The 25,237-nt window shown below is 41.2% G+C and overlaps 2 protein-coding genes across 4 annotated transcripts; one reads left to right on the top strand and one right to left on the bottom strand.

The window, feature by feature from the left end:
* Positions 1–1,390: 1,390 nt before the first annotated feature.
* Positions 1,391–3,873, bottom strand: dgcr6 (DiGeorge syndrome critical region gene 6). The gene is made up of 6 exons (XM_017417224.3): positions 3,767–3,873; positions 2,896–3,007; positions 2,609–2,769; positions 2,368–2,468; positions 2,138–2,278; positions 1,391–2,014 (listed from the first exon to the last, which is right to left on the bottom strand). The coding sequence occupies exons 1-6, from the start codon at positions 3,804–3,806 to the stop codon at positions 1,937–1,939; spliced, it is 633 nt and encodes a 210-aa protein (XP_017272713.2). The 5' UTR covers positions 3,807–3,873; the 3' UTR covers positions 1,391–1,936.
* LOC108236523 (rasGAP-activating-like protein 1) lies at positions 3,773–24,004 on the top strand. 3 transcript variants are annotated; one of them, XM_017417221.3, is made up of 21 exons: positions 3,773–3,914; positions 4,204–4,260; positions 5,603–5,716; positions 6,140–6,201; positions 9,655–9,784; positions 10,328–10,409; positions 10,910–11,050; positions 11,157–11,248; positions 11,966–12,065; positions 12,231–12,384; positions 13,827–13,891; positions 14,947–15,059; positions 15,679–15,871; positions 16,023–16,160; positions 17,016–17,160; positions 17,739–17,911; positions 19,243–19,380; positions 19,561–19,696; positions 20,771–20,891; positions 21,102–21,181; positions 21,315–24,004. In XM_017417221.3, the coding sequence occupies exons 1-21, from the start codon at positions 3,850–3,852 to the stop codon at positions 21,461–21,463; spliced, it is 2,448 nt and encodes an 815-aa protein (XP_017272710.1). In that variant the 5' UTR covers positions 3,773–3,849; the 3' UTR covers positions 21,464–24,004. The 3 variants fall into 3 exon arrangements, with proteins under 3 accessions (XP_017272710.1, XP_017272709.1, XP_017272707.1); XM_017417220.3 differs by having other exon boundaries at positions 11,966–12,083; positions 20,777–20,891; XM_017417218.3 differs by having other exon boundaries at positions 11,966–12,083.
* Positions 24,005–25,237: the final 1,233 nt, after the last annotated feature.

The raw sequence follows: 25,237 nt of genomic DNA, 5'->3' as shown, positions 1-25,237 counted from the left end.
TGGAATGCTGAAGAAATGATGAGTTAAGCTTGTTGTCTGGTGTTAGGTTAATATATCTGTGCATCCACATTCAAAACAAATGCAGCAGTCATACTTTTTTCCCCTTTAAATCTAGAAATTTCTTCTTTTTTGTTGTCTACTCAAATGACTTATATTTTGTTGCAAGCTGCAATTATTAACTATAGATGTGTGCATAAAAAAAGATTAACAGGCATGTTTATGTTGCTTTTTAATGTCTGATAGTAAACTTTGACGGGACTGACATTCGAGGGACCTAAAAGTAAATGTACTGATTGCACTTTATTTGCATCTTGAATACCTAAGCAACTAATTTTGAAGATAAACTCCAGTGCTAATAAATGCCAGTGGTAGTAAAAATATGAACTGTATAATTAATATGGTACAACTGTAGCAACATAAAGTCTGTCCAGAAACAGGGCCAAATTACTAGAACTGAACTAATACACTTCATATTTCATTTCATTTTAATGCCTAACTGTCAACTCACGGTGCTTCTTTTATTGTTTTGGGTGGAAGCAGCAGGATGTAGACTTTAATGTATTTTAATCATTGTCACACTGCATATATAATCAATCAGATGGTACTGAGAGAGGAAAAAGACTTAAAACATCCAAGTACCTGAAAGGTACTCACACCAAGACACTTTATAACACTGTAATTATGCTTAGATGTCTATCAGATTTACTATTCTGTCCTGTAAAACCTGTTATTCCATCTAATCATCCCACAATATCCACTGGCTGTAGTTTCAGTTTATTTGAAAAAATCCTGAGTAAAAAAAAACAAAAACACATGAGTATTAATATTAATCTTCAATCTATTAATCTTTTCCCGCTTTTTCTTTTTCAGGTCACAGAGGGAGCTGGTGCCTGTTTCCAGCGGTCATTACGTAAGAGGCGAGGTACACCCTGGACAGGTTCATCACAGCGACACGTAGAGACGAACGACCATTCATGCTCTCACTCACACTTAGGGACAATTTAAAATTACCAGTTAACTTAAGAAAGGATACCTGGAGGTGAACCTGCGACTTTCTTGCTGTGAGGCGACAGCTCTAACCACTGCTCCAACATGCCGCCCCAGTTTGCGAGTTTTACAATAAAACCTGCTCAAAATATACAGTCCTCAAAAACATTCCTAAATTGCTGATACAATCTGTCTGTGTCTAATTCATTAACTATTCACTGCAAAAATAGTCTTTAAATACTGATAGTTTGAACTCTTGTAACCACTGCCTTCTGACATTAATGTCATTGCATTTGTTTATTTTTATTTTTTGTATAAAGTGATGTTTTTTTCCAGAACCAGAACATTTAGAAGATGTATCAAAATTCTTAATCTAAGAACCGAACAAAATCACACAACCTGATCAAATCAACACTTTATATCAAACACGTTTAGAAATACAGTTTCATTTGCAAAGCAGCACTACACGTTACTAACAGATAAACTCAATATTACAAGGTCCTAAACAAAGCAAACCTTTCTGTACTGAGCAACAAGTGGAACACAAGTGTTGTTTCTCAAACTAGCACCTCGGGGCTAACAAATAAATACTGGGCTGCTTACTTTTCCAAATCGAAACAAAATATATGTTGTGCCCAAAAAGACTAAGAAGACTCATCGCGCTTTCAAGTCACAGCTTTAGTAATTTCTACATTCACCAGACTGCATCCTTAAGCACGTGTGCATCATTTAAATTGTGAGTAAATAATTTACTTATTTTCCGTATACCGTCTTACTTGAGGTGTATGACACCGGTGACAGATAGAGAACGTGTGTTCTCAGCACTTTGTGAACGTCCCACTAATAAGAGACAGCTGGCTGATGCAAGCCGAATGTCAGTGATCATAAGATGATTTGAATCTAAGTTCTCATGGTCCATCGTGTAATTATTGTTCCTCTGTCCTAGTTCTCATTGTAGTCCAGATTGCGACTCCTTCTGTTGAAGTTTAAGAATCAGTTCAAGGAGGTTCATCTGCATCGTCAGCTCCTGAAACACAGTTAGTGAGGACATAAGCTGTCGTTTGCTGGATATTTGTTCAAAATAAATAAATAATGCGATTCTATAATTATAGCTCTAAGAAGCACTGAGGGAACAGTTGCTGACATTCACCTGAGGATTGGTGGTGATATAGAATCCAGGAACTCCTGCCTTCTCCAGGGTGTTCTGCTGATCGATCACTTTTTGATCAATTTCTGATACAATCTTCTTATCCATCATCCTTTGCTCCTCTCGCACTCGAACCTCCAGGGCCTGACAAACCACCTCACAGCTCGTAGTAAATCCAAGACGAAAACAGCAGCACCACGATGTTCTGAGTGAACTGCAGGTTTCGGACTTACCTCAAGCTCTCCTTGTTGGTTTGTTTTGAGAAGTGCAAGGTTGTGAGACTTGCACGTCTGCAAAGCTTCTTTGTGTTTCCGCAGCATGTCTTGTTTAAGTGCTGCAAACAAAGGGGAAACGGCCTATTTGTAAGCAGCGAACACAAAATGATGGGCTGGGTAAGAAAGCAGGGCTAAAATTTGATTTAACTGTGGATTTGAGAGCGCAAGGAGGTGTATTTTCGTGAAGCAGAGCACAGACCTTGGTGTTCACAGTGCAGCTTCTGCCTTTGATTGTACAGATTTTTCTCTGTCAGGTGTTGGATATCCAGGAGGCCCTGCACAATCTCATACACCGTCCCATCTATGAGGGCTAAAGCCAGGTCACTCAGTGTGTTGTAGGACAAGCGCTGCTGGAAAGAGCTGACCGTGGAGAAAAATACAACCAAAATAAAAAATATGAATCAGGTTGCAGTTATAGCCATGGCACCATTAGCGCTGAACAATAATTTCAATGAATGAAGTATGTCCTAAAGGTAACCACCATACCTTGGTAAGTCTTTCACTAAGGTTTGCAGCTCAGATAACAAGTAGTAATGCCTTTCTTGTAGTTTAGTGGGATCACTGTCGATAACTCCAGGATAAATATCCATAATTTGAACTAGAAATGTTAAAACAGCGTCAGACGTTGATCAACACGTTAGCTAGCCAACATATTCGGTTAGCCTAATTTTCATGTTTTCACTGTTTAAAGCTCTTAGAAACAAAATTACTATATTAATTCAGAAAGCCTGGTCTGTGTTTAATAATTGTCTACGTCAACGAAACTAAACTTAAGCTGCAAAAACCACTTTTTAAGCAACAATACGGGCTTGTTCGCTGTAGCTACGGAGGTTGTTTTGTTTGACATGCTAAATAGGACCCCGAGTTGGTGGCTGCTAAGGTGCCTGTCTGTAATTTAGAGCGTATTTTTACAACATGTTCATGTACGACAGATGGCGCACTGTATCAAAAAACAAGTCACCACTCTACTGATGAGCGTCTCCAGCGCCGAGACGGACGAAATGTGCATGTCTAAGATCTACTGTAGATGTTACCGTAAATGGGATTATTTGAAGAAAACCCCAACCATTTCCTTTTGCAAATAAGCATTTCAGACAAACGTCACATTTAAAAAAATAATGCGTCTGTGAGCAGTTCATCAGACACGTTCATATGGTAATGACGATTCATGTATTTAAGCCACATTTAAAGAGGAGCGCTAAGAATGACAAGGCTGTAGGTTTTTTTTTTTTTTGGTTTAACCCGCTCCACTGACCGCGCTGTGACGCGCGCCCGTGTCGCGCGCCACTGGTGGGCAGAGCGCCGCCGCCACCGCCGTCACGAGCCGAGAAGGTGCCATGAAACGAAGAAAACTCACTTTCGGAGGAGAAGAACGCTATTTGTAAGGGGGCGCGCATGGCAACGCGTGGCAGAGCGGATGAATAACTCGCTCGAACGAAGATGGCCAAAAACACATCTCTGTACTTTCGGATTGTCGAAGGCAGGAACCTCCCAGCCAAAGACGTGTAAGTAATTCTTGAATGAATGGCACGCGCCTCTGCGCTCAAGTCTGACCTGATTGATTAATTGACGCTTATCATGTTGGAGGGCGGAAAATAATAATAATAATAAAAAAAATCAGTTTAAGTGTGTCCTATTTTAAATGAACTGAAGGAATGACAGGTAAGAGAGCTGCAGGTGTTTGTTTCCCTCATGTTCTACTAACACAAATTTAGATAATTAAATGATAAGCATAAGGCAAACTGACTAGTCTTATTCTCTACCTCTCTCTGTGTGTATTTTCTTTTTTTAAAGATCTGGAACCAGTGATCCTTACTGCATTGTAAAAGTTGACAATGAAGTTGTGGCCAGGTGAGTTTTCTTTGATAAAGCCTCCACCAGCAGCTGGATTGTCCTGTTCCCAAGTAAAAATGGGTCTTTGTTTTTGCAGTTTATGTGCTCGCCTATGTTTTTTTTTTTTTTTCTCAGCACACATGTACTAGGTGTGTTTAGATGCCAGCAGCGTAGCCCCCCCTCAAACACAGAGAACCTGATACTGGTCTGGCCTTTAAACACCCTCAGGTAACCATGGAGAGGATGCATTAATTATTGCAGGAGCCACCTGTAGGAAAGGAGGATTCTGGGAGCCGAGAGCGGGATACACCTGTTCAGATGCTTGAGTGTAACAAAAAAAAATCTAGATTAAAATATAAGTAAATTTAATGAGGATAAGAGGGTGCCTTCTGTGGCTATTGTTCCATCTGGTGTGATGGGAAAACGGCACAGTGATTCACCGCAGGCACTCGCACTAATTATCTTGCACTTGTCGTGTTACTGGCCAACTGACTCTTGAGTGTGATGTTCGTGGATGATGAGGCTGGTGGACCGGGGTGGGAAGTAAGGGCTACGCCGCAAACTATTACTGTATCCATTATGTTGGTGCTGTTGACCTCATGTTCCTGATTTCTGACAGGTTTTGTGTGAAAGTGGCATTTCAGAGTTTGTAAATTGTTCAGAATTTTCATAAAAGTTGAAACAAAAACCCACTTATGCTGAGAACAATTTATCAGACTAATTCATTTCATGAGGAAACAGATCCAATACTATTTATCTGTAAGTGGCAGAAGGATTCAAACCTTTGCTTTCAGTATCTGACCCTAAACGTTTCAGTAAATCATTATCAGTTCTCTGGACAGAAAGAACAAACCGGGCACCTCGCAGCACTTAAAGTCAGGATTTCGATGGCTATTCCCAAAGTATCCGCTTTATTCTTTGCCCTTAATTTTGTTTTAGCATAATGAATTCATGCTTTGGGTTGTTGTTTCCGTGCATGATTCAGTTTAAACATCACTCACATAAATCAGAGTTTTATCAGCGATAACAAGACAGAGCTATGATGTTCCAGTTTTTTCCCCCCTTTTCTCCAAGCCTTACTCGTCTCCTTTAAACCAAAAACACTTTGGTGTCAATCTACAAGAACACTTGGCCAACAGCGTTTTGATTCAAACTTGATTCACCTACTTTTTTTTTAAGCAGACCTAAAATACAAATGTTCAACCTTTGTATCATGTTATAATCCTCTGAGAAAACTCTTATTCTTAGTAGCTGTTGCAAATTTATAATTAGGGATTAGACCCCCCACTGTTTATCCACATGTATTGAAACAAACTGGTTTGATTTCTGCCTGAGGAACACGTCAACCCTCTCTTTTCAGGACAGCCACAGTGTGGAAGAATCTTAACCCTTTCTGGGGTGAGGAGTACACGTTGCACCTCCCGATGGGCTTCCATTCGCTCTCGTTTCTCGTCATGGATGAAGATACGATTGGGTAAGGCTACCATCCATGCACTCGTTTTCTGTACCCCCGTCATCCCGCTCAGGGTCACGGGGAGCCTGCGCCTCCAGCAGTCACAAGGCCGTCCGACGCAGTTTTTAAACGGCTCCATACTCGGCCATTACCTTTTTATTTGGCAGGACTTTAATTTATAGTCCTCAGTGTTTACGTTAGCTCGTGAATTGATTGATTCGGGTTAAAACATTCATGCTCAGCTGAAATGATTTGCGGGGGAAAAATGTTATCCAAGCTTTGAATAAACAAACATCATGAGGCAGAAGGTCAGGCTGGAGGAACAAGTCAATCGAAGGTTGTTTTCCTCTTCCCTTTATGGCCACCATCATGGTTTTACTCGCCAGCTTTGATCGAGTTCTCATTAGCCTTTATTTATCGATCTGTTTGTCATTCTTTTCACAGACACGACGATGTCATTGGAAAGATTACGCTGAACAAAGAAGCCATCGGATGTCAGCCTAAAGGTATGACCGACACCAGATCAGCGTTCGGTTTCTGACAGGTTGACCCCGAGCTCAGAGGTTAAACATACGGCGATTTCCACGATGGAGTCAAAAGTCCCGGGCTGTTTTTAGTCTGGGAACGTTTATCACTTCTCTCCCACACATTTAATTTAATTCACCCGTATTTATTAATCCTCCTCCTCTTTCCGAGCGTTGTTTGTGCTGGCGTTCCTGAACGAGCCCCGTGAATATTCGCCGTGCATCATAAGCCAGGAGAACAGCCAATGCATTTCAATCGGCTTTAAGCCGTAAAATCCGGCGGAAAGCCTGGTTTTCAAAGTCACGCTGTTTCCGCGGCGTCGACTATGGTGCCTTCTTGGCCAGACGCAAGGCATGTAAAACGTGTTTTGGTAGAGTGGCAGTTTTATTGAAATGCTGCAAGAAGTTCATCACAGTATGTTTGCTGCATACAGATACCTCTCCAGTAAAAGCCACCTGGCGTGGCCTTCACTTCAGTGATTCATGACGACGTGGTGGCAGTGAGTCACTTACTCCCTTGCAGGATTCTTTTTTTGTTTTGTTTTTTTTTCCTCACAGGCTGGCCTTGACTTTATACTTTCTCCCTCTTTGTTTTGCTGTTTTTTTTTTTTTTTTTTGAAAAGCTGACATCCAATTTGAACACAGCCACTCAGCTGAAGTTTCGCTCAAACAGCTGAGGACAACGTCCAGGCTTCAGAAGTATTCATACAGCTGCAGCTTTGTCCCTGCTCAACACCACAGTAGATCCAAAACCACGTTTCATAGATGACAATGAAAAGTTCTAGCTTTCACCCATGAACCTGTAGGTGTGCATTAAAAAAAATGTATTAACCATTTAGACACTATGTTCATTTTATTTATTTTTTTATTTTCACAAGTTTTAAAGAAACTGGACATTTTTAAGGTGTTCAACTTGGCCCTTTTTTCTTATTAGGTTATTGCAAATTTAAAAAGATGTTTAAGGTCTGGGGTTAATTCCACATTAGGTTGGTTTTGAAGTTTGGAGGTTCTGATGAAAGTGGAGGCCATCGTTTGGCTGAAAAACATCTTTAAGAGACATCAAAAAGTTAAACTGAAGGATCAAACGTGTGCAGCTAAAAAGCCTGAGAGACGACAGAAGACAACTGAGTATAGTAAATTTCCTCCAAAGGGAAATTATAGAAATTATATTTTTCTAGTATTAAAGAGTCTTTGTGACCTCCTATATTGCTTCTTATTTCACTGGAGTAAAAGAAACCTCCAAATAAAACCCTAATATTCAATCCGTGTGCAGTGTAGACAGCTTGTATTGTTGATCTTTTTCAACAACCAACTAAAGAGACTCCAGATCAACACAAAGTCTGCCATTTGATCAGTTAAATCCGATGATCAGAATCCCACATGCATTGAAAATGGAGGAAAACACAAATATCTCAGAATATATAGATCCAAAAACTGAAATGCCAAGTCAAATTTATATTTCTGATGCAATTTTGTTTATTATGCTAACCATTTTTCTAGAATTTCAGCTACAGCTTAAAAGAAATAGAATATTTACCCGAAACTTGTCACTCAACCTCGAAAGGCGAAGGAAGCAAATACACCAATAGCAGGAAACAGCTGTGACAGAACTAACACCTTTTTATTAATAAAATCAGGTAAAAAGTGTTGCTGGAGCAGGGAAAGTGCAAAGGACAAAACCTTAACAGGACTGACGTGACACAAGAAAATAAACTAGAAGAATCTGGGGAGATTTAATCAGAAATGAGGACTGAGTGTATTGATCCGAGCAGATGTGCTTTTCATTTTAGTAAAAGGAACATAAACTAGTTAACTAGAATAAAGAAGAGTAAAATAAGGCAAACAGAAGTGGGAAACCTTCCAAAGGCTACGACCAAGGAGAGCAAAACCGACAGATTTAAACAAAAAACCCCGACCTCACAATACACAGACGCAAAATACTGATTCATAACTAGTGAAGTTTTACATCTGAGAATGAGTAACGTTATGAAAAGGAGAAAAAACAGTCAGACAGTGGTTAAGATGTGAAGAGCGAGCATGTCCAGGCATGCTTCGCTGATGTTTATCATGTTACCTGCAGAGTCAGTGCCAGCAGCAGTGCACCCTGTAAAGTACAGCTTTTATAAATGAACACGATTATCTAATTTAATAGGACTTTTGAGTGGAATGTTTTATTTCTTTTTTCAGCGTGTCTTTCCTGTAAGTGAAGTCGAATCTACCCCGACAAATGACAGCAGTTTTATTAAATAGCTCCATGGTGTATTTTTACAGCGCGGCTGAGTCGACAGCTCTGCAAATAGTTTTTTTTTCTTTCTCCTAGCGGGTAATTGGATGCAAAAATTCCCAGAGTATGAACAAAAATGCAAACTACTAGTGGGACTCGGCAGGCCAGATTCAAATGCGAGAGCGAGCGGCCTTAAACCGTTCTGCCGGTCAGATAAGGCTTTGTTCGCCCACAGAGCAGAAAACAAGTTCTGAAACTTGTTTTCTGTTGTGGAGCGAGATTATTTACATATCTGAAATATTTATTCAAACCTGTACCAAGAGAAAAGAAAGGAAGGAAGGAAGGAAGGAAGGGGTTGTGATCCAAAGCAGAAAGCCACAGCTGTCACAAATAGCAGAAGTGCTTTTATAGCTTGAGCATGGCTGCTCTCTTTGAGTGCGACAGATGCTGAAAAACTGAGCAGAACCGACGGTGTGTGTTTGTGGTTTGTCTCTCTGTTAGCAAAATATCTCATGAACCAGGGGACAAATCTGAATGAAACTCTTCGAAAGTGATCATTGGATGCGCATCTACAGCCGATTGACTTTTGGAGGCAGTCCAATTCAAGATGGCTGACACAACTAATAGACCTTAGCAAACACAAAAATGGCTATAACCCAATCAGGTTCACAGATATTGAGCTCATATTTGGTGTGGTAGTAGCTGATAGTCTTATCTATCCCAAACTTGAGTACTGACAGATCACACAGGATCTTCGGTTGAATCTTTGGGATTCAATGTTTTAAAAAATATGCACCCCTTCAAAAAAAAAAAAAAAAAATCATAAAAAATGCTAGTTTCATTAATTACTGTGCATGACTTCACTTTGAATGACATCACCCTCAAAACCCTGCATTTGTTTTAACTGTGTATTAATAAAATACCTAAAATAATCAATTTATTGGTGAAATAAAACCTCAGAATCCCAGGAAAATTTGAATATTCACCAAGTCTTTCTATTTGTTGATTCACAAGTTTTCTTGATCCCTTCTTGTCATGATTTCTTAGTATATTGTTTTACATTTCTCTCATTTAGACTATCCCTGACTGACTGACCTGCTACGATACGAATGAACAGTTTGAGCAAATGTTTTGGCGCCTCTTGTCCTCGTGCCTGCTTTCTTCTCTCGTCGCTGTAATGAACGGCGTCTCTCTCTTTGTGCTCTGGCCAGGGATCGATAGCTGGTTGAACCTGACAAGGGTTGACCCCGATGAGGAGGTCCAAGGAGAGATCCACCTGAGTCTGGAGCTCATGAGAGACACGAAGAGGAGCACGCTGCGTTGCCAGGTCATCGAAGCCAGGTACAATAAAAACCACTCGCTGCTGTGAAGTAGGGGGAGGAAATGAACTCTGATGAGTCACTGGAAACGACAGATCGAACACAGGAGATGCAGGTAGAACTGTATCAGTTCTGTGGATGTATAGTTAAGTTTCTGTGGCTGAGCCGTTTGCTGCACCATCACTACTTCTGAGCTGAGATCTTCTCATCGTCACCCCTCAGGCCCCCACAGTGTCTTCTGAGTCACACTGCCGCCATCGCGCCACTCACCACCCCATCTGCGTGTCCCAGGCTCTGATCTCTCGCTCTCACTCGGGGCACTAATTAACTCGTCAATCAAGGCTTGACACTTGGATTTTCAACCAAGCTCAGATGGCTGTGAAGGAAGTTTGGAAAAAAAGAAAACAAAACAAAAAAAACCCCACACACAGTGCTATTGGTTTGCTTTGTTTTCCTACACTAACTACTTTGATTTGCAGAACAGAAAACTGAAGTTAGTTCAACTTATTATTATTATTTCTTTAATTCACTCTTAGCACTCTTGTTTATCTGATGACCTCCACAGAGACGTGGCTCCGAGAGACATTTCCGGAACGTCAGATCCATTTGCCCGGGTTCTTTTTAACAACCACAGCGCTGAAACCTCGGTGAGTTCTGTAAACATTCAGATACAGGATTTACTGCAAACAGGAGCGTGTGTTCTTCCGTTGTAGGTGGCCGTATTTTGACGGCCAAATCTTTTTGCAAATATGCTGCAAATCCCAATTCAAAATAAATAAATAAATAAATAGCCGGGACAGCGTGGAAGGACGGGTCAGTTCCTGCACCCTCCTCTGTCAGAGTCATGCTTTTTTTTTTTTTTTTTTTTTTCTTTTGCATCATCTAGTTGAAAAATGAAGACGTCTCTGGGGAAAATGTCTTGAAGTCGCCTTGTATTTTTCCAAAACCAAAACCTGCATAAATTTTTCCATTACAGAAGACTAAAAGACCTTTGCCCAAGGTGCCAGCTCGTATCAAGACAGCTTTGGATTTTTTGATTTGTTGCCAAAAGCAGTTTGGATGGTTGCACGTCACATTTACAGTATTTTTATGTGGCTAAGATTTGATAAGCAGGTGTTTGGATTTTATTATAAATTCTCTGTTGTAGATTAAGAAGAAGACCCGTTTCCCTCACTGGGGAGAGACGTTAGAGCTGGAGCTGGACGCAGAGGAGCTACGCGAGGAGGGGGCTGTCACCGTGGAGGTCTGGGACTGGGACATGGTGGGCAAAAACGACTTTCTGGGAAAGGTTAGGATTTCTGAATTTTCCTTCCCATGTCAGATTCCTCAACGCAGAACAAGAGCCTTTTGTTTCTGGCTGATACTGTGTCCTTGTTTGCTCTTCCTGTCCGCAGGTGGAAATCCCTTCTGCTTGTTTGCGCAAGACACCTCTGCTGGAGGGCTGGTTTCGTTTGCTGCCCTTGGGAAACAATGAGGTTGACACAAGGTGAGAATTAAGGGTGTGTTCGTCTGTTTATTATTTGGTCTTTGTGCACTTGACTTGTATTTTGCTTTTTAAAAACCCTAAACAAAATGTAGTCGCTGTGTGTTGGGTTTTTTTTTTAGATGCACACAAGGAGAAAGTAGTTGCTCACCTTCACACTCTCTTTCATGCATTTAAATGAAGATTCACAGGTGTAGCACCAGGTCACTGACAGCATCTGTTTCTGCAGATAATTTTAGAACAAAGGGCTGGGTGAACTGCAAAGAGAGGGGGTCAACGTAAGGGGACTCCTCCAGGCTCATTAGGAAAAGAGTCATGGCTTAGAGGGGTTCAGAGGGGGAGCACACTGATGAGCAGAATAGTAAACAAGAGTGAAATGCCATTGAAAATATATTCTGTCACCAGAAAGGAGTGTAACCAAAACCTTTTGACAGTTTAATCAATCACAAAGCCTCTAGTTTTAGGAAAACGCCATCTCTGCCGACTGAAAAATAAAACAAGAACTTTGCCTGAGTTTTGTTATTTCTGCTAGATTTGAGAATAGCAGCATTTTATTTTGTTTTTTAGCTAAAACGGCAACAACATATCTGTAGTGTATGTCAAATCAGCCCACCAGAATAATGCAAATGACTCCTTTTTTGATGTTTAAGCTATTTCTTAACAGGCCTCATTTAAAAACCAGGAAATGTCCACCCGCTGCCGTGTTTTGTTTGTCTCCAGTGGGAAGCTGGGAGCGCTGCGTCTGAAGGTGCGTTTGGTGGAGGATCGGATCTTGCCGTCCATGTACTACCAGCCCCTCATTGACCTTCTGGTCGAGTCGGTAATCTCCCCCGCAGAGGTCAGCATTGCAGCTCGTCCTCACTTCGGATGTCCATTTGCTCACCATCATCATGCCAAGAGACCGCTCCATGCATCACATTTCCTCCATCTGCTTTCCAAAACCACGTCGGTTCACGGCCCGTGACCTGAACCCTCCTCTCCGCAGGTGGAGGACAGCAGCAGTCTGGCCATGCTGGAGGACGTGACCACAATAGAGAGCAGGCAGGATGTCGCCATGACTCTGGTGAAGATCTACCTGGGCCAAGGCCTCGTGGTGCCATTCCTTGATTACCTTAACACCCGCGAGGTCAACAACACAAGTAAGCGTACGGGACAAACAGGTTGGGTATATTTTTCTCTCTCTGAGCTGCTGCAAAATAAAAAAAAAACTAGGATTATTTGTTCATAAGGAGCTTGTAATAGAGATATTTAACATATAATTTAATTTGTTGTTAACGCTGATTAAAATGTTCTTGCTTTTTACAGTTTCTCTTATAAGGTTTGCCTCCATATTCAAGCTTTAAACATTTAAAATTAAAGGCCTTGCATTCCTTGAAGGAACGCAGATCTGCCACCTCCTTTAATGCCGTCTAAGTTTATCTTCATCAGTCCGTATAAGTCAGAGTTTGGGACCCTTTTCCAGTTCATTTTGTGAGGGCTGCTTCAGTTTAACTCTGATCTGACATTAAAGTCTCTGAACACCACAGTTATGGTCTGCGTGTGGGCGGTGAAAGCCCGCGAGCTCTATATTTACCACCCTGATTCCAGTTGTTTACTCGCCCCGACACTCTTTTCATAGCTTCGCCACGGTCTGGATTAGTCATGTTATTTATTTATTTTTCCTTGTTTTTTATTTTTTTTATTTTTTTGCCTCCGCACCATAGCCTCGAGATAATTCACACAGAGTTGTGCTCTGGTCTTTGGGCTCTGTTGGTGGAGTTTGAGATAATAAGCATAGTGCCCAAGTTTCCATAGCAACTCCACATGATCCAAATGGTAACTGCTTGATCAGGAATAGATGCTGCGAGCAGCCAGACATTAAAGTTAGGCACTGAGGGCAAGGCAAGAAAAATGTGTTGTGCAGCCACTGTGCGGCAATGAAAGCAGTCCTGCCGACTTTGTAGGAGGAAATAATTCACCTGCCTAGTCCTTCCTGTCACCAGAGATGTTTTACTTCCATTTCTTAGAAGAATTTATGCTGATGTTGTAGCAAATTCAGGCCGCTATCTGTTGTCTCAGCTGCATAATGTATAAAAATGAAGCCTTTGCCGAGGATGGGAGTAGAAAAAGACTTCACACAGTTTGACTAGTTTCCTGCTCACTGACACAATGATTCAGTCTCTGAAGTTTTAATCAGTGATTATGTGCCTGATGAGGCTTTTATAAATTCTGATTAATCTGCTTGTTAATTCAGTGCTGGGACCCTTTTCCTCATTTTTGTGTCTAATCAATAAACAAATGTTTTTTTAATGCTTTTTTTTTTTAGTACATTAGTTAAACAAGACAGGAAATGAGCTATAACTTTTAAGCTTTTGATTAAAATCGCATGAAAGCCGGCTAGAAATAGTACAATATTTTAATAATTTTGATTTAGAAAGGGATATTTAGAGCAATGCAAGCATTTTTTTTTTTTGCAATTCTTGCACTTTTCTGCAATTCAAACCTATGCTTGTCTAATTCTGAGCTGCTGTATCCATGTAGTTGTTTGAAATATTGGCTTTGCTACCAATATGACATTTCTTTTTCTGTTTTGCCCCTATAGCTGATCCAAACACTTTATTTCGCTCCAACTCACTTGCCTCCAAGGCCATGGAACAGTTCATGAAGGTGCGTTGAAATATCTGTTGTTTCTTTTTTCCAGGAGGAGTAAGTGATGGATTTTTTTCTGTTCTTATTAAGGAAGCATGGTTTCCCACTTAGATGTTAGTCACTGTTTGCAACTTTTGAAAACCCCAGCTTAACTAAATGTACACTGAATCATTCCCAGTTAATAAGGTCCCCCGCTGCATCTTTCAGTGTGTTGTTTGCTCACTGAAATTAGTTGTTTTTTTTTGCACTCGCTGATGAAAACGCAGCCAGACGGAGTGGTGAAAACGTAATGGAACTGCACATGTTAAAAGGTCATGCGACTGTGTTACAATGATTACAATATCAGATCAAATTCATAGCAAAGGAAGTACGGACACATTGCTGGTCTCATTTCTGTAGGGTGTGGGACCCCGTCAGGCCTGAATGCAACAATGAGTCAGTGCTAGTGGAGTCATACAGGCCTTGTATCCTCACCTGCAGCAGGTTGTACCACAGCTGTTGGATCTGGCCCTCTAGATCCAGCAGATTGATACTGGGTAGACGTTTATGTCTAATTTGATCCCAACAAATTCAATTGGAGAAAGACTGGAGTCATATGTAGACTGTCACTGACACCGTTCCATCAAAGACCTCAGATCACTGCCAGAGATGTCCTGAAGTTATATCCTATGGCTCCCCATCACTATGATGTCAGGAGAAACACTGGCGTGTCTTTCTGCAACACTGGCAGAGTTGGTCCTCTCCCCTCTGTGCTGCTAGATGAGGTCATCCATGGTAATGCAGAACCAAAATTCGTGACTAAACATGATACAACACCGCTCATCATCAGTCCACGTGTCTTAGTTATGGCACCATTTCTGCTCTGGGAATAAAGGCAGCCTACACTGATGCCAGCTGACAAGATGACACAGGGTGTTGTAAAAAGTACATCACCTATGTCCAGATGGCACCACATTGTTCCATTTGGGTGCTTAAAACCTTTCTTTTTTTGTCAGTGAGTGTTGTTGATTTAAATACTTGCACCAGAGATGTAAATGAGATGCCTACAGTAAATGGTCCTGTTTTGCTGTCAGGCGGTTGGCATGCTGTACCTGCACGACGTGTTGAAACCCATCATCAATCGCATCTTTGATGAGAGGAAGTACATCGAGCTGGACCCGTGTAAGATTGACCTGAACCGCACAAGGTAAAACGAACCTAAAGCCTTCTTCTGGATCCCAATGCCATATTACAAAATCACATTCCTGGACTGGAACGCGTCCAAAACTGGTTTATAAGTTCTTGGCTTATGCTAAAAAAAAGACGAGAATTTTGGGTGATAGATTTTCTGTGTGCAGATCACAATACGTGTTTAAATGGTCAAATTAAAAAAGACTGGGAGAAAGATACAGTATGAATGTGAGAAAATAAAAAGTACAAAAAAAAGCAGAGGGTTGTTGCTTGGCAACTGCTATGAGCCCCCTGAGATGTCTATCTATCCCTGACAAGGAGAGAGACCCAGGATCTAACATCCCTAACGTCTGTAGCAGATATGCCTATTTTAATTCTGTTTTTCCTTCACCCCTCCCTCAAAATCTACCTTTTTTGGGGTATTTTCACCACAGCGCTAAGTGAGCCTCCCCTGACATGTAATGGCTTAACTGGGAGCAAGGAGGCTGTTACTTAGAATAGATGAACCTGTGCTTGGTTTGTTAGCTGGACTGATCCGTGCATAACTCAACCAAATTTTAGAATTTCTTGCTTTGTGTCTGCTTCAGTGGGAAAATGGGTTTAGTGGTTTACCAACTGTGTCTTTGTCCCTGAAGACGCATTTCATTTAAGGGCGCAGCGTCAGAGGCAGAGATCCGGGACAGCAGCGTGGAGATGCTGCAGACCTATTTAACCAGCATCATTGAATCAATCGTGGCCTCGGTCGATCAGTGTCCTCCGGTTATGAGAGTGGCCTTCAAACAGCTGCACAAGAGAGTAGAGGAGCAATTTTCTGCGCCCGAGAACGAGGTCAGTCTAAAGCTAAGCGTGAAAAAGAAAGAAAGAAAGAAAGAAAAAAGTTGGAAACACATTTTCAAAGCAAATGATTGTACTTGGAGGTCCTTAAAGAAAATTTCCCAGAGTCATAGATCTGTTTTTTTTGCCACCTCGATATTGACAGGATGTAAAATACCTGGCCATCAGCGGATTCTTCTTCCTGCGTTTCTTTGCTCCTGCTATCCTTACGCCAAAACTGTTCCACTTGAGAGACCAGCACGCTGACACCCGTACGAGCAGAACACTGTTACTACTGGCCAAGGTATGACTCAATGACTGAGACACTACTTTTAATCATTTATTCATATCCAGACATCGCCCTTAAGTGAGTATAAAACAAACCGTGAGGCAGCGGGTGTCTTTGATTCAGCGGTGGCACGATATGTGCAAGCTGTGAGTCTTATGGCGAAGATGTAACATAAAACTTGTGTAGATGTCCACAGTATTATCTTGGATACGCTTTTTTTATAGACAGCTTTAGCAGAGAGATACAAGAGTCAGGCCATTTTATGACAAATAAAGATCATACAAAACCCATGTCTGCATCCTTGTGGTCTATTTCAGTGTTTAATGAAAAGCCTGTGAAACATAAACAGATGAAATTACAGCAGATATGCACCGCTGAGCAAATATTTTTTTTGTGGAAGTGCTAGGAATCCCACTTGGTTGAGTGTCACTGAGAGCTAACCACTCTCTAAGTGGACGTGACCTCATACATGTGACGAAAGATCATCGCCGTGAATGTCTTTAAAAACAAACCCCCGCTACGATCACATGTTAGTGAGTAAAGCATCTTTAATCTCCCACATGTGGCCTCTGTGGCTCTGAAGTACTGTTGCCATGGGCCGTCCACAGAAAGAAGGAACGGTCTATTTTTACCTCTGTGAATGCAGAGACCAGACAGCGGTTCAAAGCCGAGCATCAGAGAGGGGAGTAGATAGGGACTTCCTTCTTGCCGTAGGCCAGGTGTGGGCCGGACAAAGGGCCTCGCAGCATGCTTGACCCCAAGGGACCCTTTTGATCTTTGACTTTGAGACCTGCTGTCAGTGAGTGGAGATTTGATGCGATGAAAGATGTTCGTGTAGAGCAGGTAAACGTGTGTGTGTGTGGTCTCCAGGCTCTACAAAGTGTCGGCAACTTGGGCCTTCAGCTGGGTCACGGGAAGGAGCAGTGGATGGCGCCTCTTCATCCCATCATCCTTCGCAGCGTGGCCTCTGTCAAGGACTTCCTGGACAAGCTGATCGACATAGATCACGACATCGGTGAGGCTGACGACACTGAACGCATCACTCAACTTGTGATCAAAAGCCAAGTCCAGAGGTCGTGCTGTTTAGGCGAGCAGCTGCTACCAGGATGAAGTGAAACTCTGTGGTGAAATATTAATAACTAGCTGGAAGTCCGTAGAAGGAAGGACATTATTAATGAGCTGATGGGGAACTGGAGTGAGACGCCACGCGGGTTACTCAACATGTGCTGGCTGCTTTCCTACTATCATGCGTTAGTGATCCCGTTGTTGTGAAACATCTGCCCCTCTGTGACATATCATATGTCAGTCTTGTTCCTCACATCGCACCCTTTCTTTTCTATTAAACAACAATTTGACATTTAGAGCCCTTCATGTGGATTTGTAGATCTTGTAGATTTAAGCACTTGTTAATCCTCCGTAAGGCTGTCATCACGGTGATGGAAAGAGGCTCAGGTGTCAAATTATTGATATATATATATATATATATATAATATATACTGGTGTAAAACTAATTCTTGTTTTCTGTTTGATTATCAACACAGCACCACCTTGTGCCTCTCAGGTTGAACATCTGTTTTCCTCTCCTCCCCGCAGTGTCTTCAGTGCCTCAGAGGGCCGTTTTTATGCCTTCAGTGACAGTCAAGGAGGGATACCTCCACAAACACAAAGCAGAGGGGCCGCAGCTGCTCTCCCGCTTTGCCTTTAAGAAGCGCTACTTCTGGTTGACTAGTGAGACACTGTCCTATGCCAAGACCTGTGATTGGCAGGTTGGTGCTGAAGTTTTATGTTACACCGACATACAGTATTTATATTAATCATCTGCATTGCGTGTCATTTTGGAAACCAGACTCGTGTGGTGTGTAGGTTCGCTTTGTTTCATGGAGTAGTGTTAATAAAATCTAGAAAGGCAAGTTAAAAATAAAAAAAATCTACTCTCTACCTGTGACATTTTTTGGTAATTATCATCACAGAAATAATATTTAAAGCCCTTGCATTTTCTAAAGGAATGCATATCGACCATTGAGTTTTGGAGTTTTAGACTAAGATCATCTTATGCTGAGAAATTATGGATTTGTAGCCGTTTTAGTTAAATACTACTATTAATTATGTGCATTCTCATGCAATATAAAGAGAAATATTGAGGAGATTCCCATCTACTACCTCATCATATCAGTTCAATATTTGTAAGATTGAGCTAAAGCCATTTTTATGTTGGCTAATGTTGGTTAGCTGTGGCGGCCATCTTAATTTGGATTGATTCTAAAAGTTCATCAGTTGCAGATGTATGCGCTGACTTCTTGCAAACTTGATAAACGTCTGTCCAGTAGTTTACGAGACATAAACTACTCTGCCTTTGCCCTTTGGCAACAAGCGATAACTGTGGCTCATCTGCTGGACCAAAGATGTGTGAAAGTAAATCATCTCTTTTAAAAAGCTGATGCTTTAGAACCAGTCAGTGGTTATACCCTTTGACTGACATGTATGGCTCAAGCCACTAAAAGACGAGGAAACCTTTCAGCCATCTCCTTTTTGCCTTTGTGTATTTGTGTCGCTCCTCATTTGAGGTCATCATTAGTGCTACCTTGTGAAAAGGGTCTCCTCTCATTTACCGTCCAGAGTCTGTAAGAGAAAGAAGGAGCTGGGAACAGCCCGGCCCTGACCTCTAAAAAGCTCTCTCTTTGAGCTAGGTCCTGCTTTGTGCGACAGGAATAAAGGCGCGGGTTAATTGAAGGCTGTGGATATTCAAACTAACATTGCTAATCAGTCCGCAGACAATGTCCTGGCTCCTTTCCACCATGTTTGGAGCACTCCATTTTCAGCGAGGCGAGCTCCTGTTGGAAGTGGCTGATTTACACTTAAAAGTGGCCTTTGCTGCCACGGCAATCATCTTCATGTCCCTTCTCACGGCTTAATGTTCGTAGAGTATTTCTCTAGCTATATGAGAAACCTTTCCGTTAATGTTCTTTGTGATCAAACGTCAGCTTAATTTAACTGAAACCGTAACATAATGTGCCTCAGGGAGGAGGAAGAGACATCATTACTGGCGTGTACGTACTTGTGTTAATTGGTGTTGTGGTTTGTGGCTAAATTGTTGCAGGTGCGCTCTTCAATCCCCATTCAGTGCGTGTGCGCGGTGGAGAGGGTGGACGAGAATGCCTTTCAGCAGCAGAATGTAATGCAGGTCATCACCCAGGACAACGACGGACAGCTGCACACCATGTACATCCAGTGCAAGGTGCGTTTCTGCCCGCTCCAGCCGCTCTCTGTCTTTTTCAGTTTTCAGCATGATGTCTGTGAGCTGTTATTTTGTAACGAATAGGTAAAAGGGTTGCGTCGCTTTTCATTTAACTGACACATTTCACCATTTGCTGACCACTTTTTTTTTTTCTTTTTTCTTTTCCCCCTGGCTGAACAGAATGTGAATGAGCTGAACCAATGGCTGTCTGCGATAAGGAAAGTCAGCATTTACAATGAGCACATGCTGCCCTCCTTTCATCCGGGCGTTCATCGCAGCGGCAAGTGGACCTGCTGCCTGCAGGTGGACCGGGCTGGTAATCCTGCTAATAAAACCTCTAATGCTCCTGTGAGGACTCGGCGTGCGGCACGATTATCTCCACATTTTCTCTTAAGGGTCTAAGAACATGCGTGAATATGTGTTGAAGTAGGCTTAAGATGTAAAAGGATATTAGAATTAGTGGAACAGCCACTTGAAGCCTTGTCTGCTAACTTGTGGGTGGTTTCAGAAAACAAATGAGTTCAGGAGTTTAAACCATTTTTGTTTCCTAAACCTTGAATTATCGCCCACCGCTGACAGGTGAAAGGTGGAAGACAATGTGCTTGGCTGTGTGTGTCTATGTTTCTTACCAAAATATCTCATGAACTACTGGACAAATTTTGTAGTCAACCCAATTTAAGATGGCTGCCACAGCTAATTGACCTTGAAAACCACAAATATGGCTACAACTCTGTCAATTTTAAAGATACTGACCTACAGTTCACTGTGGTGGTATCTGAAAGCCATGCCCAACACATAGTCCAAGTGCTACCCATTGCAGAAGATCTTTGCTTAAACTTTAAGCATTAACTATTGGAGTCAGCCCTGTTTGTCTGTTAGCAAAATATTTCATGAAACACTGGACAAATTTTAATGAAACTCTCAGATATTAACGATTGGATGTTCACCTACAAGTGATTTTCTTTTGAAGTTGATCCAAGTCAAGATGGCCGCCACAGCGGATCAACATTAGCCAACACGAAAATGGCTATATTCCGGTCTATTTTATCGATGTTGAGCTAAAATTTCGTGTGACAGTAGCTGAGAGTCCTTCACAACAGATGCTCTTAAGAGTGATATTTTCTAGGCTTCACTACAACTCATTTCTCACCAACTCTCTGGCATTAAAGGTGAATAATAATAATAATATTCTCTTTCAAGGTTTTTAATCGTAGCTATGGTTTTTGCTTCTTCAGTGCAGAATAAACTCTGACTATAACGCAGTTCTCTTTCCAATGAACCTGTGAGCTACTGTTTGTGCATGTGATGACATTGTGATATACATTTTTGGTAAATGTAATGGTCATTATCGTCTTTATGCACCACTATTTAATAAAAGGCTATGTCTCAGTAACAGGCTGCAGCAGAACCCACTCGGCTGTGACTTTGGGGGACTGGAGCGACCCGCTGGATCCCGACGTAGAGACGCAGATGATATACAAGCAGCTCCTGCACGGCAGAGACGCACTCAGGTTGGTATCCTCCTCCAGCTTCAGCCCTGCTGCAGCTTTATTACTGGACACTAGAGGGCTATGTTGTAGCACAGGAACACACTGGTGTGCTGTTGCTGCTTCTTGGCTTCTCGGAGAGCCATATATTTATCTGTCACTGCATGAAAAGGCAGAAACAGCCTCCAGGGAGGAGGCAGTGATGTTATGATAAGATTCTGACTGATACTGCAGGGAAAAGTATCTGGAGATGCCTGAAGCCGATCTATCGCCAAGCAATAAAGAAGAGAGGATAAACTCTGATATTCACCCAGGTGAGGATGAACTGTAACTGCAGAGGTATGTTTAGTAATGAGTGTGCTTTTATACTACTTTTGACTTTTCACAGTGCTTTGCTTTATTTAAATGAATACGAGTAAACTCTTCTTCTGTGCTCGTGTCTTGCAGATGGCGCAGAGTGCAACGTTCAGCTAATGAAGCCAGGTCAGAGCGTTGCCGCTCGGCTGCTGGCAGTGATAGAGGATCTGGAGCAGGCTCACGCTGCCTTCCAACAAAGGGAAAAAGAGGACGCCGCCTGTGTCATTCTGAATCCCTAGACTGCACACGTTCTGGGATCTATTATTGCCTGAAAGGGGGGTGGGGGGGGGGTGTTAGGGGAGGAAGAACACCAAAATAAGGGAGCATCAGCTACACGCTCTCTCCAGATTGTAACGGGAAAAGAAGAAGGGGGAAAAAAAAGGGGGTCCACATGATGCAACCTCCTCCAGCTTTTAAGTTCATTTAAGGAGCAGCGGGAACTCAGCCACTTTTAATCTTTTTCTGTGTTCTGAGTGCCACCGACGACGGCGCCGGGAGGAGATTAAGATACTTGATGATAAAGGGGTGCAAGGAACTTTGAAGGATGACATGACTTGATATACATTTTTTTTCTTCTGTAGATAACAAGCAATCTGTTGCATGGCTTGCATGCACTTGTTCAATGTGAAAAGGAGCTTTTATATTTTAAGATTTTGTACAGAACTTCACTCAGTCACATGTTTTTATTTAAAAAGCTTCTTGTGGCGTATCTACGGTACCTGAATGTGAGATGGTTTGATATTTGTGTTTCATTCTTTTATTGAGGAAGTTTATCACCAAGGCCACAATGTAGCAACATCAGTACCATTAACAGGTTGTTATGCCATGGTAATTTAAAATGGTGATGCAAATGCCTCAATTTACCGCTGCCTGTACAGTGAGCACAACTAGTATTATTCACATGTTGCTTTGGACCCTTTATACAAAACAATGTGCTTTCGTTCGGTGCTAACTTAGGTCTGATGTCATTTGCTTTTGTTTTTTTTATTTTTAAAAATGCTTTCCACTTGCTGTAGCCATTCTAAAAGTCATGAGGGTAAACGTTTACCGGACTCACAAGTGTCAGCATATATATATTTGAGATGCCAACTTTTTATTTTTTACAAACTTAATAAACAGAAAAGTTTTTAAGGAAAGAACTTAAGGGAAACATTACTCCAAGATCAAGCAGGTCTTATGTTTGAAGAATAGAAAAGGTCAGAGGTCAGTGATTGTACTGGAGGTCAGATCTTTGATCCTACGACAGGGGTCTGCAACCTGTGGCTCTGGGGCCACATGCGGCTCTTTGGTTTCTCTGCTGTGGTTCTTTGTAGCTTTGACCAAAACTATTATGGAAATGAACTGCATATAACCATGGCAAGACAGAGGCTACTTTTAGCAGTTTTCCTTTCCAAATTTATTGAATAAATGAATACAATTTCTGTGACATTATGTTACGAGTTTGATCAGTTTGCAGAGGAAGTTTGTTAACCTGTTAGCTTCTTCTGAAATCACCCAGAAAATTGAACAGTTTTGACACGTTTGATGCAATGTCTTGAGGAAAAAAAAAAAACTAGGCAGTTTTGCACTCGTCATTAATTACTGTATCACATGTATGACAAGTCAGTCTGATTATAAGAATTAAAAGTCAATGTTTGCCTTTTGATATAAAAAACAAAGTCACGTAGTTCTGCATAGTTTAAATTTTAACAAAGAGGGTATAACACAAGTATTTATTATTGCTTCTTTATGTGTTGGATCTCTAATTTTAACATATAGAAGTAATAATAAATGTCAGCAGTTTATTATAGTTTAATTTCAGAATGTATCAAACAAGGTTTTTTATATAGTATTTATATAAAACCTACTGAGCTGTGTTAAACGTTTCACACCTCTGGTCTTTCCTTTTTAGTGGGAGAAGGAAGAGAAATGGCTCTTTTGATTTTAAAGGTTGCAGACTCTCAGCAGTCCGTCTACAGAGCGTGAGATGGAAGTCTGATGCTTCCATGAGGGACGAGCGTTCTTCCTGTCAAAGGTTTTTACACTGCTGTATGTCTGCCAGGTATGATAGTTCCTTTAAATTGGTGTGCAAAAAAAAAATCACAATGTCTGAGTTTGAAACAAATGAGCAGAATATGAACTGATGACCAAAATGAAACATTTGAATATTTTAAGCAATGAGCATTTAAAAATAACATTTTTCAAGAATTTTATTTGGCTTTAATGGGTTTAAGCTGATCATTGGGTCAATTTCCGAATGATAATTTGAGTTTCAGCAATTTAATTTTTTTTTTTATGACACTAAGCAAGCCATATCCTCAGGAAGCTAAGTTTGATGTGTGTGTATCAAAGAACATGCGTTTTTAAACTTTTACATAGTGTTTCTTCCCAATTTGTACAAAATGAGATTAAAATGAGTTTAATATGTTAACTTGATGTCTTTTGGACATAAATTTGTTCCCTATTTATCACAGAAACATTTTTTCCAGTGATTTTGTACCAGTTTTACTTTTATGTATTTCTGCTTTTGAGGATTTGCTTTACTTATTTGCCATTTGACGGAGCTTTTTCAGAACTACAGCCACCCCTATAGGTTTGTGAACTTCATGTCCCCGGTAATAGTTCTTATTTTAAAAAAACCCAGCAAACTGCTTGTCATATATTTTTATTTTTTTGCAAGTCCGCAATAATAATAATGTGCCCCAGCTGTATTTTATCTGTGAGAAAAACTGTATTATTTATTAAACGCCTATATCATCAGATTTGTCTTGTGCAGCAAAAAAAATAAATAATTAAAGTGATGGTTTTTATGTTGATTTGTGTCTATGTGAAGTGAAATGTTTAACTCTGTTCAGGCAAAATGATAAATTCATTCACAATTTTACAAATAATGCCTTATTTCTGCTGATCTCAGAACAAGATCAAAGTGTTTTTGGAGCCCACAAATAAATCATTTAATCAAACAACCATAACCACAGCCTTCACAATACAGGAGCCAGGCATTAAAATGCTAATGAGCGCAGACCTACCTGCAATGATGCAGCAGAGTCTCCCTGCTGCTGCTCAATGAGGAGCTGGATCACCTCCGGCCTCGATAAATCCCACGGCTCGCTTTTGCGTGCACCAACTTACAGCATCCAGAAACAAAAAATGACCATAAAGCAAATTTACTGCCAGCGAGGAATGTTCCTGCTGCACTCCACAGCTCCAGCAATGCTCGTTTATATCCATATAACAAGGAGCAGGGACCAGAGCTGCCTGGTTAGAGGAAATCCTGGAGCCAAACGCACCAACAGCTGGGAATTCAAAAAAAATGAAAATGAGGCAGAGTCGAGGTGAGGAAAAAAAGCCAGACAAAATGTCTCTGAGCCCCAAGGGCACATTTACTTTTATTTGAATTTTTTTTTTTTTCCCCACAAGAAACACACAAACATGCAACAAGGTCATCACAATAAAGATCGATTGATTAAGAAGCCCTTTTATAGTTTAAACAGTGTCTCTCGATAGCTTGCATTTAGCTTATGTCACACTGCTTAGGAGAAATCCCACACACAAATAAAAAAAAAAAAAGTCATGGTTTAAAAATGTCACCTGAAATGGGCACTTAAAATGCGAAACATTCAGATGTTTTATGTCGGATGTGTGAGGAGAGAAGCCAAACGCTGTCCTGACCCCACGCCCATAAATCAAACCAACAGAGGAAAGAAGACCTTTCTACTTAACTAAAGTAGGTTGCAAAACCACAAAGACGCTATGATGTCTTTGTACACAAAGAGCTATGCATTGTCAGTACACCTACAGTTTGGTTGACATGCACTTCTGGAACATAACTATCTTTAACGGACATAAACCTAAGCTTTGTCTACCGGCTGCCCACTTGGCACACACTCAGACACATTCACACTGAATGAAAAACAAAATATACACATAATTACACATAAAACGGTAAGGTATCATTTCAGAGAGAGAGAGAGAAGTACAGTTTGCAGCAGACACTACAAGAGTACAACTGTAAATACTTCATAGGGACAAAG

This window comes from Kryptolebias marmoratus, linkage group LG1, assembly GCF_001649575.2.
Source record: "Kryptolebias marmoratus isolate JLee-2015 linkage group LG1, ASM164957v2, whole genome shotgun sequence".
Lineage (NCBI taxonomy): Eukaryota > Metazoa > Chordata > Actinopteri > Cyprinodontiformes > Rivulidae > Kryptolebias > Kryptolebias marmoratus.
This window is presented reverse-complemented; position numbering and strand designations above follow the sequence as displayed.